The sequence below is a fragment of the Colobus angolensis genome, unplaced genomic scaffold (assembly GCF_000951035.1).
Source record: "Colobus angolensis palliatus isolate OR3802 unplaced genomic scaffold, Cang.pa_1.0 Scaffold92, whole genome shotgun sequence".
Classification (NCBI taxonomy): Eukaryota; Metazoa; Chordata; class Mammalia; order Primates; family Cercopithecidae; genus Colobus; species Colobus angolensis.
The window spans coordinates 10015897-10032389 of NW_012123154.1; the positions used below are offsets into that span (position 1 = coordinate 10015897).

A 16493-nucleotide genomic window follows, 5' to 3' on the forward strand; every position below is an offset into this window, starting at 1 on the left:
AATAAAGCTGAAGGAAATATAGTTTTTCCATAGACTCAGGAATTCCTAGACGTGGATCTAAATTATTATGCTGAAAACAATGTATAACTTTAAAGCAATGGAACTAGTTTCATTTTACCACATAGACCAGAATTTATATTCCCAAAATGAGTGTTGCATTCAAAGTAGTCACCTTGGGAGGCTGCGAACTCATTTTATTATTGCTCCCAGAGTTCAAAAAATTTTTGAAACTCCTCTTTTAGAACTGTAGTCAGGAAAAGTTTATGAGCCACATTAGAAAATCAATCTTGTTACATTGTTTTCACACCTCATTCTTTTACCCAAACATCACCCAGATATAACCCGCAGACTTGGCTTCAAGTGACTATTAGCTGTTTCCAAAAATCAAATTCACCATCAAAAGACAAAGAGTTGTCTGAAGATATGTAAAACAGTGTCCCACAGGCTCTGAAGAGAATTCCAGTAGGGAAGCTCCCAAATATCCCAAATAAAGGCAGCATTATTGAAATAAGTGTACAACTTCTTAGGATTGCCAACCTGGAAGGATATGGCATTTGGATAACTATGTTCTGGTTTATTAAATAAAGGCAATCAGATTCATGACTTTAAGGTCATAACATCAAATAAAAGATTTTGTTTCTACCTTAAGGAATAGTTCATGAAGTACTAAAATGTGTAAAGGACAAATGGGAACCTTTTTTTTTAACATACAGAACAAGACAATATTGAGTTAAGACAAGAAAGTTCTCTGTTTCCATAGTCAATAGTAAAGAAGCATGATGCTTAGTTAAATTAAAGGAAAGTGGATTTGAAAAAAAATAGTTTCTTTTTATGGAATGAGGCAAACTTACAGATATCATGCCATGGTGAGCTATAGAGACAAATACTGAGTCTGAATTTGCAAATGGGATGGATCATTGTATGACTGTTAACATAAAATTTGCAGCTCTGTAAACCCAGATCGTGATTTAAAGATAATAAAATCTCATGCTTCAGGGTATAAGTTAATCACCTGCATGGCCCAGAAAGAATTTTTCTTCCAGAAGGAGCAATGCACAATTGAGTAGGTGCATAAATTTTGTTTAATTTTCAATGCATCAAGTATCGGTCAGTGCTGAAAACAAGAATCAAATTAGATGGGCTATTAATTTGATTTGGTTCAGAAACTCTTATATTGTTCTTTCCACTGAGTTTTATGTATTATGTTTATACTTTGCTATTTTAAATAACAATAGCTTTGTCAATCTTTCATTTTTATAGCGCGTATCATCCCAGAATGGGGGAAATTATACACTATGCAGTATTATCTTCATTATACAAAGTAAATGGGATTGAAGCTACCTTGGATAATCAACAATTTGGTTAGTAAGAGGTATCTTCAGGCTTATAGAGTTGTATCCTTTATACATTTTGCATATGTCAAAGGAACCCTCTACAGATAATACTCAAAATGTCTCTATGGCCACTACCCCCACTTTATGGCTTGTAGAAAATATCTTCCGGAATCTGTGGTCTAAAAGCAAATAGGAAAGAGAACATACTCAGAAACTAACAACAAGAACACATTTCTCCTGTGAAAGTGTGGGATTCAAAGGTTGATTTTCAGTTGTCTACATGCTGGGAAACACATTTGTCAGGTGACCAATATGACACTCATTGCTAAATAAAAGTGGTTTATGTGTTTAAAAGTGGAAACAAATGCGAATTACTTAGTATGTATGGGAAAAGAGTTCTAATTTCTGAATGATAGGTATAGAAGTCTTCATATGCGATATAATTGGTTAGCAAAATTGTAGCCTTGCTTTCACTGTTTAATTGGAAAAAAATCACAGTAAGAGTACATTATGATTTCTATGTATTTTCATTTAATCACATTATGAATTTATGGCAGTTTGCCACTGAAAATGAACTTATTCTACCTATCTTCCAGAACAATAAAATAGCTCTGTAATTAATAGACTGTCTTTTGTACTAGTCTGCTTAATAATTAATGAAAAGCGAAGCCAGAAGCAGGTTTTTCCTCATCTAAATGAGTGGACCATTACATAAAGATACAAATTCCCAAAGTAAGGGTGAGACTGAACTAGCTGCCCTGCTGCCTCCATTCCCCCAAGAGCAGTGAGGCATAAAGGGCAGTGTATCTAACCAAAGGACAGAGCGGAAAGCTGCAATTTTTCATCACTTCAGGAAGGGTTTGGCTCCTGCCGAGAGCAGAGAAGAGCACGAGGAAGGCCAGTCTAATACTCTGTGGCTTTTCCAAGTCTTCAGATCCTTCCTCACTCCATGGGAAGAGGAACGGTGTGTCTGGTCAAGAGGGCAAGTCAGCAAGGGCAATGGTGGCTGCCTGGAGGATTGCTCAAGAGTAGTCATTCACGCCTTAGAAAACATAATTGTGTTTTTATGTACTTTGCACTGTGGTAGATGCGTGGGCTACAGAAATTCAAGTCCCTATCATCAAAAAAAGATCCCCTTTTGGAGGAATCAAGATATCTTTGTGAAAAGAGACTACAGGAAGAGAACTCATATTGGAGCACTTGCCACATTTAGGCACATGGCTGGATACATTATTTCTGTTGTCACATTCAATGATTAGAAAATAAAGGGAAAATATATATAACTTCCCCCAAAGTCTCCCTCCCTCTATGTTAAAAATTATGTTTCAAGTGTTGTCTGAGTCATCATCTTTGGAACTGTATTTACTTTGAGTTTGCCAGTAGTTCTTCTAGTGATTAAAAGTGACTACTCTTTCACAGTAGGTTGAAGGGGACTGGTCTTTGCGGCTTTGATATGGAGGATGTAAATGATAAATAAGTGGCTAGACAGATAAAATGTTTTGTGTTTAATTATCCATGAGAAAAGAGAGCTTTACAAGGTTGGTAATAAGGTATCTCAAATTAGGTTGCTATCTGTTGACTTCTATAAATCTGTACATCTATTCCATCTCTACGTCTGCTTATCTACCATCTGTCTATATGATGGACCACATACTATTATTTAAATAGTAGAATTCAGGAGAATTAGATTCATTGTTTATTTTGAATTTGATATTTTTATTTCTTTAGCCAAAAGTTACCTCATTATCTAGTAATAAGTTATATACAGAAATTAAAAATGAAAACATTTTTACAATTACACGTATTTTCTACTTTTGGTCATAGGAGAATGTGAGTGACTTATATTATTTTTAAATTAAAAACAACAACTATAAAGCAAAAAATAAAGATGTACCAATATGTATCCATTTTTATAAATATGATTTCTTTCTGGTATGAGGTCAACACAGTCTGTGACTAAATATGAAACTAGCCTTTCTGCAGTAGGCTAAAAAGAGGGAATTCAAACGCACCGAATGCTTTTCCAGATTACTGAAACACACAGACTTAGGACATAATCTTTCTGGCATATATGGAATAATTTTTTAGGCGTATCAATTGCAGTACCTGTTATTCTGATGTGGAAGTAGTCACTGTTTACACAGCTTTGATTAACCCATTTGACCTTTTCCTTCAATTGTTAACTATTTTGCACATCAACAATAAGAATTTTTCAATGGAAGCCAAAAAAAATCTACTTAAAACTTGTTTTTTTTTTTTTTAATTAAAAGCACCTTTCAGGAGCTGCATTTAATAAAGCTTTTTTGATCTAAAACCTCCCTTAAAGATTTTTCATGAACAGTTTTTGACATTTTTCGTGTTAATAGCGAAGACAGGGAATCTAAATGTTGGTTCCTATTTCAGAAAGCTGCATCAACAGTGACACAGGGAAAAATGTCAGGATGAGAGGACTCTCCAAAGGGGCTGGAATTATTTGGGTACACCTTACTTTATACTGTGCATGGAGTATTCAGAGTCTCCCAGGACCCCAGGTCTCCACGGGCTGGCATATACTGTTACAGGTGTCAGACGTGTCCTTTCTGTAATGACAGAATGTGGGGCTAATCGTCCACCCACCCCAGCCTGTCCCCCCGGGAGTCAGCAGACATACGCAGCATCATTCTTACAGTGGTTTTCATGAAACTGGACTGCATTATCGAAGACAAATGAGTTGTGTTGCTAACCGTATTGTAAGCTGCCTGGTGATAATGAAGCTACCCGGCTTGAGTTTCATGCCGTCATGCGTGATGAACCCGTTTCTCTAAGGGCCTGTCAGTGGGTTGCCTGGTGGTGCACCGAGCAGAAGGCCCCGAGAGCCCTCATGGCGCAGTGCTCCCTGCAGTGCGGAGAGTAGCAAGAAACTCACTTTGACTTGAAAGCATGACATCGAGATTGCAGAGTAAAGGCGTATATGCGTCCTCAAGACCTTGTTTTGACAAAGTGATTTTTTTTTCTCCAGTCCATTTTATCATTTTTTTTCCTTCCAGTTGGTTCCACCTTCTATCTTTGGTTGTCTTATCAGTCTCTTCCTCTCAGGAAATGTAGGAGGTAGGTTCAGACCCATGAGGAATTGCCACAGGCTTAATTCTTGTTCAGTTTTTAAATCAATTAAAATATTATTAGGAAATGACCATATGAAGGTGTGGAAAAATTAGGGCAAAATTATATTAATTTATGATGGAGTCTAAAATTTCTAAGAGAGATTATTTTTATCTACTTCATTATGGAGGACAATTCATCACCATCTTCATTTTAAAACTCAGGATAAGTTCTGCAGTTACTTTGAAGAGTATATTAATGTAGTTTTATATGACTTCAGAAAGGTATTTTAGAACTCTGTTCTCCCATATCCATTTCCATCAGCCAGCTTTGTTTTCTTTGTGCAAATATCTAGGCCAAGTCTCTTTGAGAATATAAAAAAGGAAAAATTAAAAACCAAACCTATAATCTATAGAAGAACTCCAGAACTGAATTGCTTTGAAAGTAATCTCCACGTGTGTTTCCCATTTGGGCACTCACGGCATCTGCCTTCCCCCGTCCCCTCCTCCACAAACCCATCTTGTTACCCTCGTTTGGATGATGAGAAAAGTCACCGAGTTAAACATTTAGGCAAAGGAACAAAATGTCATTGCAGATTGTTTTCAATTTCATGAAAAGGGATAGAAGCGAAGCTGTCTTGTATAAATCACATTACAAATAATGGTGGAGGAATTCTTAGATAAGAGACTCCAGGATAGTCACGGGTATGGATTCCAGGGAAAGTGCTTTAATAAATTCACAAAGCGTCATACCTAGAATCAACTCTCATGTATCAGCCTCCCAATTCTGCTCATTTGTTTCCTCAACAGAGCTACAGTGAACCTGTTGACGTGAAGACATCTCAACCTCCTCAGCTGATCAATTCGAAGCCGTCGGTGTTCCACGGGCCCAGCCAGGCCCACTCGGCTCTGTACCTAAGTTCCCACTATCACCAACAACCAGCAATGAATCCTCACCTAACCGCCATGCATCCTAGTCTCCCCAGGAACATAGCCCCCAAGCCGAATAACCAAATGCCAGTGACTGTCTCTATAGCGAACATGGCTGTGTCCCCTCCTCCTCCCCTCCAGATCAGCCCGCCTCTTCACCAGCATCTCAACATGCAGCAGCACCAGCCGCTCACCATGCAGCAGCCCCTTGGGAACCAGCTCCCCATGCAGGTCCAGTCCGCCTTACACTCACCCACCATGCAGCAAGTAAGTGCAATGGCTCTGGACTCAGAGTATGCACCCCTATTCTGAAGTGTGGTGGGGGGGGTGGGAGGGCTGTTTATCCAGGACAGGATGGGGGATATGTGTTTTCTATCCTTCTATGTAAGTCAAGAGAGCACTAAAGATATTCAACAAATATCTGCTTTCTGCAAAATGTAATTTACAAGTGGTGAGTTTGTGTGGCATTATGCCATCACAATTGACAGTCGCTTCTTTTCATAATCACTGGTTTCTTTCCCATGATATCCATTTTGCTTCATGTTTCTAATCATTCTTCTTGTTTTCTGTTTCTTGAATAAAGTACATTTGTTATTTTAAGATACCAAGTGCTGCCGAATCTCTCTGGAATAGAGAATTCTACAACTTTTTAAAAAATATTGTTTGGAGATGAGAAAGTCTTGACTGGTAGGCCTCTTGAATCCAATAAATGCTGAAAAATGAAATCAGATCCAACACCAAATCTGGTAGAACCCTGAAAGTCCTAAGAACTGAACATTTTAACCAGAGTTTTATTTAAAAATGGATATCTGGCTTCTGCATAAATTGAAAAACACAGGCTGTTTGGAAGTCTCCCTACCCACTCCCTGATTATTGAAACCATTTGTGTGCAATTTTAGCTTAACTTTTCTTTGAAACCAAATATTCCTTTTGGATTTTGGTATTATTTTAAAATTTGAAAATTAGGCTCAAACAATATAAACTAAACTGTACAGAAGGCATCCTGAAATGCTAAAACTATTTTTTAAATTTTATTTTAAAAAATAAAAGCAGCTTTGCGCAGTGGCAGTATCGTAGCCAATGAAGTTTATCTGAGATGTGATTACTGCCAGTTGAAAGCTTCTCCCAGTACCCTGCCATGACAACTCGCAGTATAGTTGACACTGGCAATCTTTTATAGTCTCTATGGAGACTGAATATAATTTTTTAAAAAATAAATAAAAGTAAAAACTACAAATCACATTAAATACAGGTATCACTTATATACTCCAATTGGAGAACTCTATTGTTCTCCAAGCTATAAGGATATAAGGCAAACACAGCTTTCCTATAGAATTGAAGTCTACCTCTCTGTGGAATTCAAATCTTTAGTTGGACTGGGGAAATGGAGCAGAAGGAGAGGCAGAAAAAGAAATCAAATATACATAGTCCCCAATTCATTATTATTATTACTATTATTATTATTGACAGGACTTTTGAGAGCTCACAGTGACAAACCCAATGCTTTTAATATACTCCCTCTTCTTTAATTCTCAGAAAACTTACAGTGCGGGTACTAGCATTATCTTCATTTAGAGGAAGACACTGAGGCTTAGCAGAGTTAAGTCATATGCTCATAAGGTTAGAGCTGGAATTCAAACCCAGGTCTGTTCAAAACTCAGAGGCTGAATTCTAAAATGCTAGGCTTGCTGCATCTCATTCACAATGATTCTTGCAGACTCTTAACTCTTTCATACGAGAAAACCTGTATCTCCTAAGAATCCAAAGGATCTTTAAATTCTGGTTACTTCTCAAATCAAAATGGTTATGGAGAACAAAGGGATTCATCTTCTTACTGAAGTCTTTCTTGGTCCCTAAGCCAAAGATACTGCTAAAGCTATGACAGCTTTCTTATCTGCATCCAACACACCAGTTGTTGATTCACTGGGGAAGAAGAGTACCTAGAAAGCCACTTCCCACCACCCTGCCTTGTCTTAAGAGGTGTATGACCGAGTTATATTCTTAGGGGCAAATTCCCACTCTTCCCATCAGACACCAACTTCAATTAAAGGAACATTCTTGGGTATCCGTGCATCTTAATGAACCAGTAGTGTTTGTATAAGAATTAATGGTTTGGGGGACACCACCTTTGGTTGGGTGATTGACATCTGTTTGAGGGTGCTGCCCGGCTAAGGACCCATGTTTTGCTTACAGCACTATAGTTGGGGGCTATTTCTTTCCGGAGGAAAAAAACAAAAATTCAGTTTCCTCACCATGCTGAGGACTGGAGCTGTGTGCAGAGGAGATCCTTTTTCTGATTTATCACTCACAGATGATTACTTTTTCTATTTATGCTAACACAAACACCTTGGATGATGTGGCTGTGATCCTGAATAGTTTTCAAATATTTCAGATTTACATAAGGCCACATATAAAAATCCAAGAGATTTGTCTTTCCATATAGAATCTTAACTGTATAAGAAAAAATAGAACAGATTACATTGGACAAGTTATTCATCATCTTTTAAGTCAGTTCTGTTAGTGTATCCCAAAAAGTATGCTTGCTGAGATGGGAAGACCTGATTACAATTTACCCAAATGGCATAAACCCAAAATGGAGAGTAAATCACTGCAAAGACTACATTGACTAAGAACTCTTTTAACAATGCCTTGATCATAGTAAGTAGTCAAAATAATTGTTGAGTAGTGAACAAATAGACAAACAAATGAGCAGTAAAAGTGTTTCACTGTTAGAATGAATTAAAGATCAGCTAGTAGAATTTCAATTTCAATTCCTTGGAAGTTTTTAAAAATGTGATTGATTTGAAAAATTTTAATTGAACCCCTAACATGTGCTAGACACTGTCTAGGCTCTGGAAATTGAGTGATGAGCGAGAACAAGTCATGAGACCCCTGCCCCGTGGAGTTGGCAGGGGAGGGATGGCAGTGGTGATATGATAAACAAATAACAAAGGTCTTCTGAAAAAAAATAAAACTGGAAGACAGACTTCCAGACTTTCAGGGTGCATGGAGGAAGGATGGAGCCTTTAGCTGGGATGGACAAGGAAGGCCCTTCTCAAGGGCTGGCACAGTGACCTGAAGGATGAGAAGAGGAAGCATGCTTTAAATATTGGAAAGTGGGAAGGGTGTGGAGGACGTTCCCACAGACAGCAGCAGCCAGGAAAGGGGACTCTAGGCTGGGAGAGCCAATCTGGGGAGGAGCATGGCCTGTCTGGGAGATGGGAAGGAGGCCAGTGGGAAGCAGGGAAATAAAGAGAGAGGTAGGGGCAAGGTCAGAGTCAAGGGCAGGGCATTGGAGTGGGATCCTGCAGGTGATGGGGACTGGTATCCCCAGAGAACTGATAATCCCAAAATCAGCATCAAAAAAGGGAGTCCACCTCCCCTCCACGCTGTCACTTCATTTATTGCCACCGCCACAGTCTGTTGGGGCCCACATCTGAGTCATCAGTTAGTCCTCAGCCTGTAGATGCAGACTTGAGTTGTGGATAAAATCTGACCTGATTCATCATTCAAAACACCTTTATCTTGAAGATGTTTGTTTCCTCATGTGGGAGCCATGTGGACATATCCAAACACCAGACAGAGAGAGAGAGAGAGAAGAAAGTTAACAGCAACTGTATTTTTAAAATATTGTCTCATATTCCAATATTACTTTAGCTATTTTATTATCCTTTTGAAAATGAATGTATCCTACAAAAATGATTGTGTAGTCCACCAGGAATAATAGTTTCATTTTTTTTCTAGAATAATGTTTTATACACTGAAACCATGGACCTGCTTTTTTTTGTCCAATTTTCTTCCTTTTTTTCTGCTCATGAGATTGTCGAATGAGGTCAAGAGAAAAAAATCATTAATATCTGTCAACTTCCTTTATAACCTTAAGAAAAAATCTTTGTATGATATCACACAGACAGATTTTCAATTTCCTTGTGTAATAAACAGCTGCTTCAGGATTTGGGTGTAATTTAAAGGTTTAAAAAAAATCACATTGAGATTGATGAATAAATCAGTTGTGAAGACAAAAACGTTGATGCCTGTTGAAAATACCTCTCCAGACAGGCAGGAAATGAAATTAGTTCCCAGTAAAGTGTGGATATGAGGATCACTGTTTGGTTGTGCTGCAGGCTTTTTCGGACTTGCTCTGGTGGCACAACAAAACTGCGAGGGCTGCAGAAATCTAATTAAAGAGCAAATGTCCCTTCTGACATCAAATTAATCTTTATCATGTTTCCTATTTTTATCTCAATCTGGCACCAGAAAATGAAATTTAAAATTCCAGGCATGCTACAAAACAGTTGGCGATTTTTCTCCTGAGTATTAAAATGCAAAATATTCAGTCTTGTTTAATTAAACTACTAAGCAAACATTTTTTCAAAAAATGTATATTATCATGTTGTTTCATATTTACACCAATAATCAATATTTACTGAGTGCTACATTTGACCTCAGCATCTCTTTTTATAGTGTTCAGAAGAATGTGTCATTTTCTAAATTGAAAGAAAGTAAAATAATGTGAAATAATATTACTTCAGGTTTTGCTTGTATTTTTCTTGGTCCTTGATATTAGTGATCTTCTTAAAACAGACATTGAAGTTAGCTGAAGTTTAAATCTTTGAACTTTGTAGCTAACACATAATTTTGGTTTTGTAAACTGAAGTCACTCATTTAATCTTAAACTAATAATGTTTTCCCACAACCTGGGGAACTATTTTCATTCATGGGGAAAAAAGGGCGATTTCTGTTGCCTTTGTGTGGGGAAAGGCAGCGAAAGGGGGTGGGCGTTCTTGCATGGTTGATGGATTTGTTTATTTGTGCTTATGTTTTGCTTTTTCATATGTTTTCACACCATCAACTAAGTACATATATTCTCGACTACTTCTTTTTTGAGACTTTTGTCCTTTTAGGTTACATTTTGTCAACTGTGTAAAAATTAAATATGGAGATTGAACATGGTGGCTCACTCCTGTAATCCCAGCACTTTGGGAGGCCATGGTGGGAGGATCGCTTTAACCCAGAAATTGGAAATGAACCTGGGAAATCTGGCAAAACTCTGTCTCTACAACACGTACATGCACACCAAAAAAAATTTAGCAAGTCATAGTGGCAGCACCTGTAGTCCCAGCTACTTGGGAGGTTAAGGTGGATGGATCACTTGAGCCCAGAAGGTGGAGATTGCAGTGAGCCAAGATGGTGCCATTGCACTCCAGCCTGGGTGACAGAGCAAGAGCCTGTCTCAAAAACAAGACAAAACAGAAATCCAATATGGAGAACTTTACACCAAAAATATAGCAGCTGGCTGCAATGGCTCATGCCCATAATCCCAACACTTTGGGAGACCAAGGTAAGAGGATTGCTTGAGCCCCGGAGTTCAAGACCAGGCTGGGCAACATTGCAAGTCTCCATCTGTACAAAAAAAAAAAAAAAAAAAAATTATATATATACACACACATATACATATATATATATAAATTTAAATTAGCCAGGCATAGTGGCACACACCTGTAGTTCTAGCTACCTGGGAGGTCAAGGCATAAGGGTTGGGTAAGCCTAGGAGTTTGAGGCTGCAGTGAGCTGTGATCATGCCACTACACTCCATTCTGGGTGACAGAGCAAAACCTGGTCTCTAACAACAACAAAAAGATAGGAAATCCCTGACATTTAAACATTTATATACCCTGAACCTTTCCAACAGTAGCATCAAACAGTCTGCAATAAACTTTACTTATAAAAAACATGATTTATTGAGCCACTATTATGGGCAAGGCCCTGAGAATACCCAGTAAGTATTTGAAACACTCTCTGATCTCAAGATGCTTACAGCAGCCTTGTGATGAGGCTGAATAAAGGAAGCCAAGACAAGACTCCTCTCGAGAGTTTTCTCCTGCCCTTCACCCAGCACCGAACTAGACACTAGGGAAATATTTTGGAAGATATTTACAGCTTGAGGAACAGGTCACATCTACATAGACAAACTCATTTTCCTTAAGCAAGCTGTGAATTTCTTTTAGTCTGTGTGAGATCAAGTAACCAGTCTGGTTGAATTCTCCATTTTTCAGTGATTTGTCTCCAGTCATTCAGAGTTTTGTCTTTGTCCACAGTTTGTGTGGGAATCAGTGGTAATGTTGGCTGGAAGTCTTTATCATTTGAATGGGAAATCAACTTAATATCTAAAACTGAATAATGAGAAATTAGAATATTTGGTAATAGGTGCCTTCGAGTCTTTACACGAGGGACACCCAAACATGAATAAAAGTCTAAGGAGGTATCCCTAGTAAAAAATCAATCCTCCCATCATCCTGCTGAGTTCTTTAAAAGTGAAAATTCAACAATATTATGCCTTCAAAAGCTTTCTCCAAGTAAATAGAGAATGGTTTGTTTTTTAATCTCTTGATTTCTTAGTGGTTAAAACCATGGATGGAATCTGCTTCAGAGACAACCATAAGATTAATTAAGTTGCCTTTTTGGTCATTTCCAGCAAAGCTTGCTTATGCTGCTCTTGAATTCACCAGAGAATCTAAATATAAATCTTAGTGTAGAATGCTTTTTGTTTACCAGATATAGCTATATACTTCAGAGATTCTGTCCTTGAATTTTTAATAGCTTCGCTAGGATTAAAAGTCAACACTTCACCATGCCAGTGTATTAGTAGAATCTTCCTGAAGTCTGATTATTGTTTGCCAGTTAATAGACTTTTCAATTAAAAAATATTTGCTCTGTCATACACTTTTCCCTCCCTGTGTTTTCCAATGGCAAGTTGTTTTGAATCTCTTTTCTCTATATTAGTCCAACAACTGTTAAAAAGCTTTGGTTGAAATTTTTTAGCTGAGGGAGAAATACAAATAAAGAAGAAGCAGATGGTCCCTTTGTGATTGAATGAAGAAAAAGGGGTTTGAGAACAATATGTGAATAGGTGTAGTCTAATAAAACACTCAGCCACCTGCTGCCTGAATCCTTCAAAAAAGATTCTGTTGCATATTCTGGGGATTAACTATTAATGTATCCTTACGTATGACAGAAAACATAAACTTTGAGGGGTTTAGGCCCTCTTCTCCCTTTGTTTTGATTGAGTTGGCTCCTCTATATTTGAAATTGTTTCTCAATTCAATTTATCTGCTCAAGGGTATAATTAAAGGTTTTCTGACACATGATTAAATGAAGGAAAGGTAAAAAGAACGGACTTGTGGGCATTTCTTTTCTACCCTTGTTTTAAATTTTCTGGGCTCTTCCGACAGGCTTGCCCTTGCAGAGACAGAAGCAAGAGGCCTAGTGTGTCTGCAAAGAATGAATAAATATTTAGGTGCTTTTCTTCTTAAAATGCATTTTGATCCTTATTTATGGACTTGCTTTCCCTTTCAGGGATTTACTCTTCAACCCGACTATCAGACTATTATCAATCCTACATCTACAGCTGCACAAGTTGTCACCCAAGCAATGGAGTATGTGCGTTCGGGGTGCAGAAATCCTCCCCCACAGCCGGTGGACTGGAATAACGACTACTGCAGTAGTGGGTAAGCGGCTGGTCATCGCCACCTGGTGGTGGACGGCACTCATAGCATGCATATTATCCCTAGTTGATCGTTTTGTTGCTTCCAAAAACATGATCCGGGGTAGTTTCACGTTCGTGAAGGCAGAAGACACCAGAAATTGTTAAGCAGTCTTCTAGCTCGTCCAAGAATAAATGCCTTTAGCTCATTTCTCACTTCAGATGTAGGTTAGCTAATTGCACTTTCCCAGTGAACAACTCAAGCTGGAGCAAATAATTCAAAGCCATCCATCCCCCCATTGTCACCTGTAGCTCAGAACGCCTTGTAACAAGGAATTGTCTTTTTTCTCTTCATACAGGGGCATGCAGAGGGACAAAGCACTGTACCTTACTTGAGAGTCTGAACACCTCTTCTTTCCACTGAGGAATTCAGGGAAGTGTTTTCACCATGGATTGCTTTGTACAGTCAAGGCAGTTCTCCATTTTATTAGAAAATACAAGTTGCTAAGCACTTAGGACCATTTGAGCTTGTGGGTCACCCACTCTGGAAGAAATAGTCATGCTTCTTTATTATTTTTTTAATCCTTTATGGACATTGTTTTTCTTCCTCCCTGAAGGAAATTTGGACCATTCAGATTTTATGTTGGTTTTTTGCTGTGAAGTGCTGCGCTCTAGTAACTGCCTTAGCAACTGTAGATGTCTCGGATAAAAGTCCTGGATTTTCCATTGGTTTTCATAATGGGTGTTTATATGAAACTACTAAAGACTTTTTAAATGGCTTGATGTAGCAGTCATAGCAAGTTTGTAAATAGCATCTATGTTACACTCTCCTAGAGTATAAAATGTGAATGTTTTTGTAGCTAAATTGTAATTGAAACTGGCTCATTCCAGTTTATTGATTTCACAATAGGGGTTAAATTGGCAAACATTCATATTTTTACTTCATTTTTAAAACAACTGACTAATAGTTCTATATTTTCAAAATATTTGAAAATAAAAAGTATTCCCAAGTGATTTTAATTTAAAAACAAATTGGCTTTGTCTCATTGATCAGACAAAAAGAAACTAGTATTAAGGGAAGCGCAAACACATTTATTTTGTACTGCAGAAAAATTGCTTTTTTGTATCACTTTTTGTGTAATGGTTAGTAAATGTCATTTAAGTCCTTTTATGTATAAAACTGCCAAATGCTTACCTGGTATTTTATTAGATGCAGAAACAGATTGGAAACAGCTAAATTATAACCTTTACATATGGCTCTGTCTTATTGTTTCTTCATACTGTGTCTGTATTTAATCTTTTTTTATGGAACCTGTTGCGCCTATTTATGAAATAATAAATATAGGTGTTTGTAAGTAAATTTGTTAGTATTTGAAAGAGATTTCTTTGATGTTTTAACTTTTGCTGGCAAAAAAAAAAAAATTCACGCTTGGTGTGAATACTTTATTATTTAGTTTTTACAGTAACATGAATAAAGCCAAACCTGCCTTTCACTTAGCAGCAAATTAAAGTAACCAGTCCTTATTTCTGCATTTCTTTGGTTGATGCAAACAAAAAACTATTATATTTAAGAACTTTATTTCCTCATACAGTATAACGGAATTGCCCTCCAAGTCACACAAGCTCCAAGACTAAACAAACAGACAGGTCCTCTATCTTAAAATGGTTACTTCTTGGTTCTCAGCTGGTTCTAGTCAATTCTGAACCACCCCACCTCTCCCCGCAAAAAAGTAAAAGTCAAACCAAACTTCCTCAAGCTGCATGCTTTTCACAAAATCCAGAAAGCATTTAAGAATTGAACTAGGGGCTGGAAGAAGTGAAAGGGAAGCATCTAAAAATGAAAGGTGAGTAACCAGACAGCAAAAGAAAAGGGAAAGCCATCCAAATTTGAAAGCTGTTGATAGAAATGAGATGCTTGCTGTCTTTTGTGCCTCTACAAGCTACTACTCTTTCCAGAATTCTTGGGTCTTCCAAGAGAATTCTTAAGGTACCAGAGATTTGCTAGGGAACCAAAAGTACTTGAGAATCTGCCTGAGGGCTTGCATAGCTTTCACACTGAAAAAAAAAAAAAGCTAGCAGATTACTCCTTTTTAGGGGATCATATCAAGAAAATCTGGTTGGAAATCAAGAGAATGGCTGATGTCTCTTTCTTGGAATATGTGAAATAAATTTAGCAGTTTAACTAAATACAAATATATGCATTATGTAATCCACTCAGAATTAAACAGACAAAAGGTATGCTTGCTTTGGAATGATTTTAGGCATTGTACAACCTTGAATCACTTGAGCATGTAATAACTAATAAATAATGCAGATCCATGTGATTATTAAAATGACTGTAGCTGAGAGCTCTAATTTTCCTGTCTTGAAACTGTATAAGAACTCATGTGATTAAGTTCACAGTTTATTGTTTGTCTGTTTAGTATTTTAGAAATATACCAGCACTACTAATTAACTAATGTCTTTTATTTATTATATTATGATAAAGTAAAAATTTCACTTGCATTAAGTCTAAACTGAGAAGGTAATTACTGGGAGGAGAATGAGCAGCCTTGACTTTGACAGACGGTTTGTGCAGGAAAGCACAGTGTCGTGTTGTTTACAGCTTTTCTAGAGCAGCTGTGCGACCAGGGTAGACAGTGTTGAAATTCAATACCAAATACAGTAAAAGCAAATGTAAATAAAAGAAAACACATCATCAATAAAACTGTTATTATGCGTGACCGTATTCTATCTGGTGATCCATCAGTCTCTAAAGAACAAGTCTAGTCAGATGAGAAATCCCAAATAAATTTTATGGTGGAAGTGATCGGGCAGAGTGGGGGTTAATGGCTGCCATGGCCACAAACGTTCTTTCCTGAAACTCTGAGAACGCCCTCTCACCAATCTGAGGCTCTAGTACAGTGAGCTATTGCCTAGGAAATCCCCATCTTTCAGAAAGCCAGAATCCACGCTGGGCACAGTAGCCCAGGCCCTGGCTTAGAGCTTGTAACTGAGAGGAACAGTGGGAGTGCACATCAAGTTCTCTGCTGAAGCATTCCTAAGATTTCCAGGACTACCAATAAAGTCATTCTGAGAGATAACAGCAATACTGTGGGACAACAGATTTCTTCACCAACACACCAAAATCAAAATTATAGCTGATTAGAAAAAGAAAAAATTGTGAGAGTGTGTAGGAGTGGGTTGAGGTATGTGTCTAACATAATCAAGAAATGATTAAGAAATAAGAATTCAAAATCCTGATTCCCATTCAAATGTGACCGAGTTGACAAGGCAAAATGAGTCAAATAATGACTTCCAGTGAGTCAAATTAGTGAACATAGCCAAGGATGAAGTTGGTCTCTGTGATTACTTTTATTATTTGTGTTAAAGGCAAAGAGGCCTATCTGCATGGACCACAAGCAGTCCATAGGAAACCATGACCACCAAAGCAGTGCAGTCAACCCTGGAACAATGCAGGGGTCGGGGCACCAACTCCTCCCCACACCCACGTAGTCGAAAATGCCCATGCAACTTTTGACGCCCCCAAAACTTTAACTACTAATAGCCTGTTGTTGAGGAGAAGCCTTACTGATAACATAATCAGTTAAGTGACACATATTTTGTATGTTTTAAGTATTATGTACTGTATTCTTAAAGTAAGCTGGAGAAAAGAAAATGTTATTAAGT

At 37.7% G+C, this 16493-nt stretch overlaps 1 protein-coding gene across 1 annotated transcript in view; it reads left to right on the forward strand.

Annotated features, from left to right (window-relative positions):
* The window catches only part of TOX (thymocyte selection-associated high mobility group box), a 150553-nt gene extending 135274 nt beyond the window's left edge, over nt 1-15279 (forward strand). Inside the window, exons 6-8 of the mRNA XM_011931950.1 lie at nt 5222-5608; nt 12698-12849; nt 13184-15279. Of these exons, the coding sequence (XP_011787340.1) occupies nt 5222-5608; nt 12698-12849; nt 13184-13220 (576 nt within the window). The 3' untranslated portion in view covers nt 13221-15279. The remainder of the gene's footprint in view (nt 1-5221; nt 5609-12697; nt 12850-13183) is intronic.
* The last annotated feature ends 1214 nt before the right edge of the window (nt 15280-16493 follow it).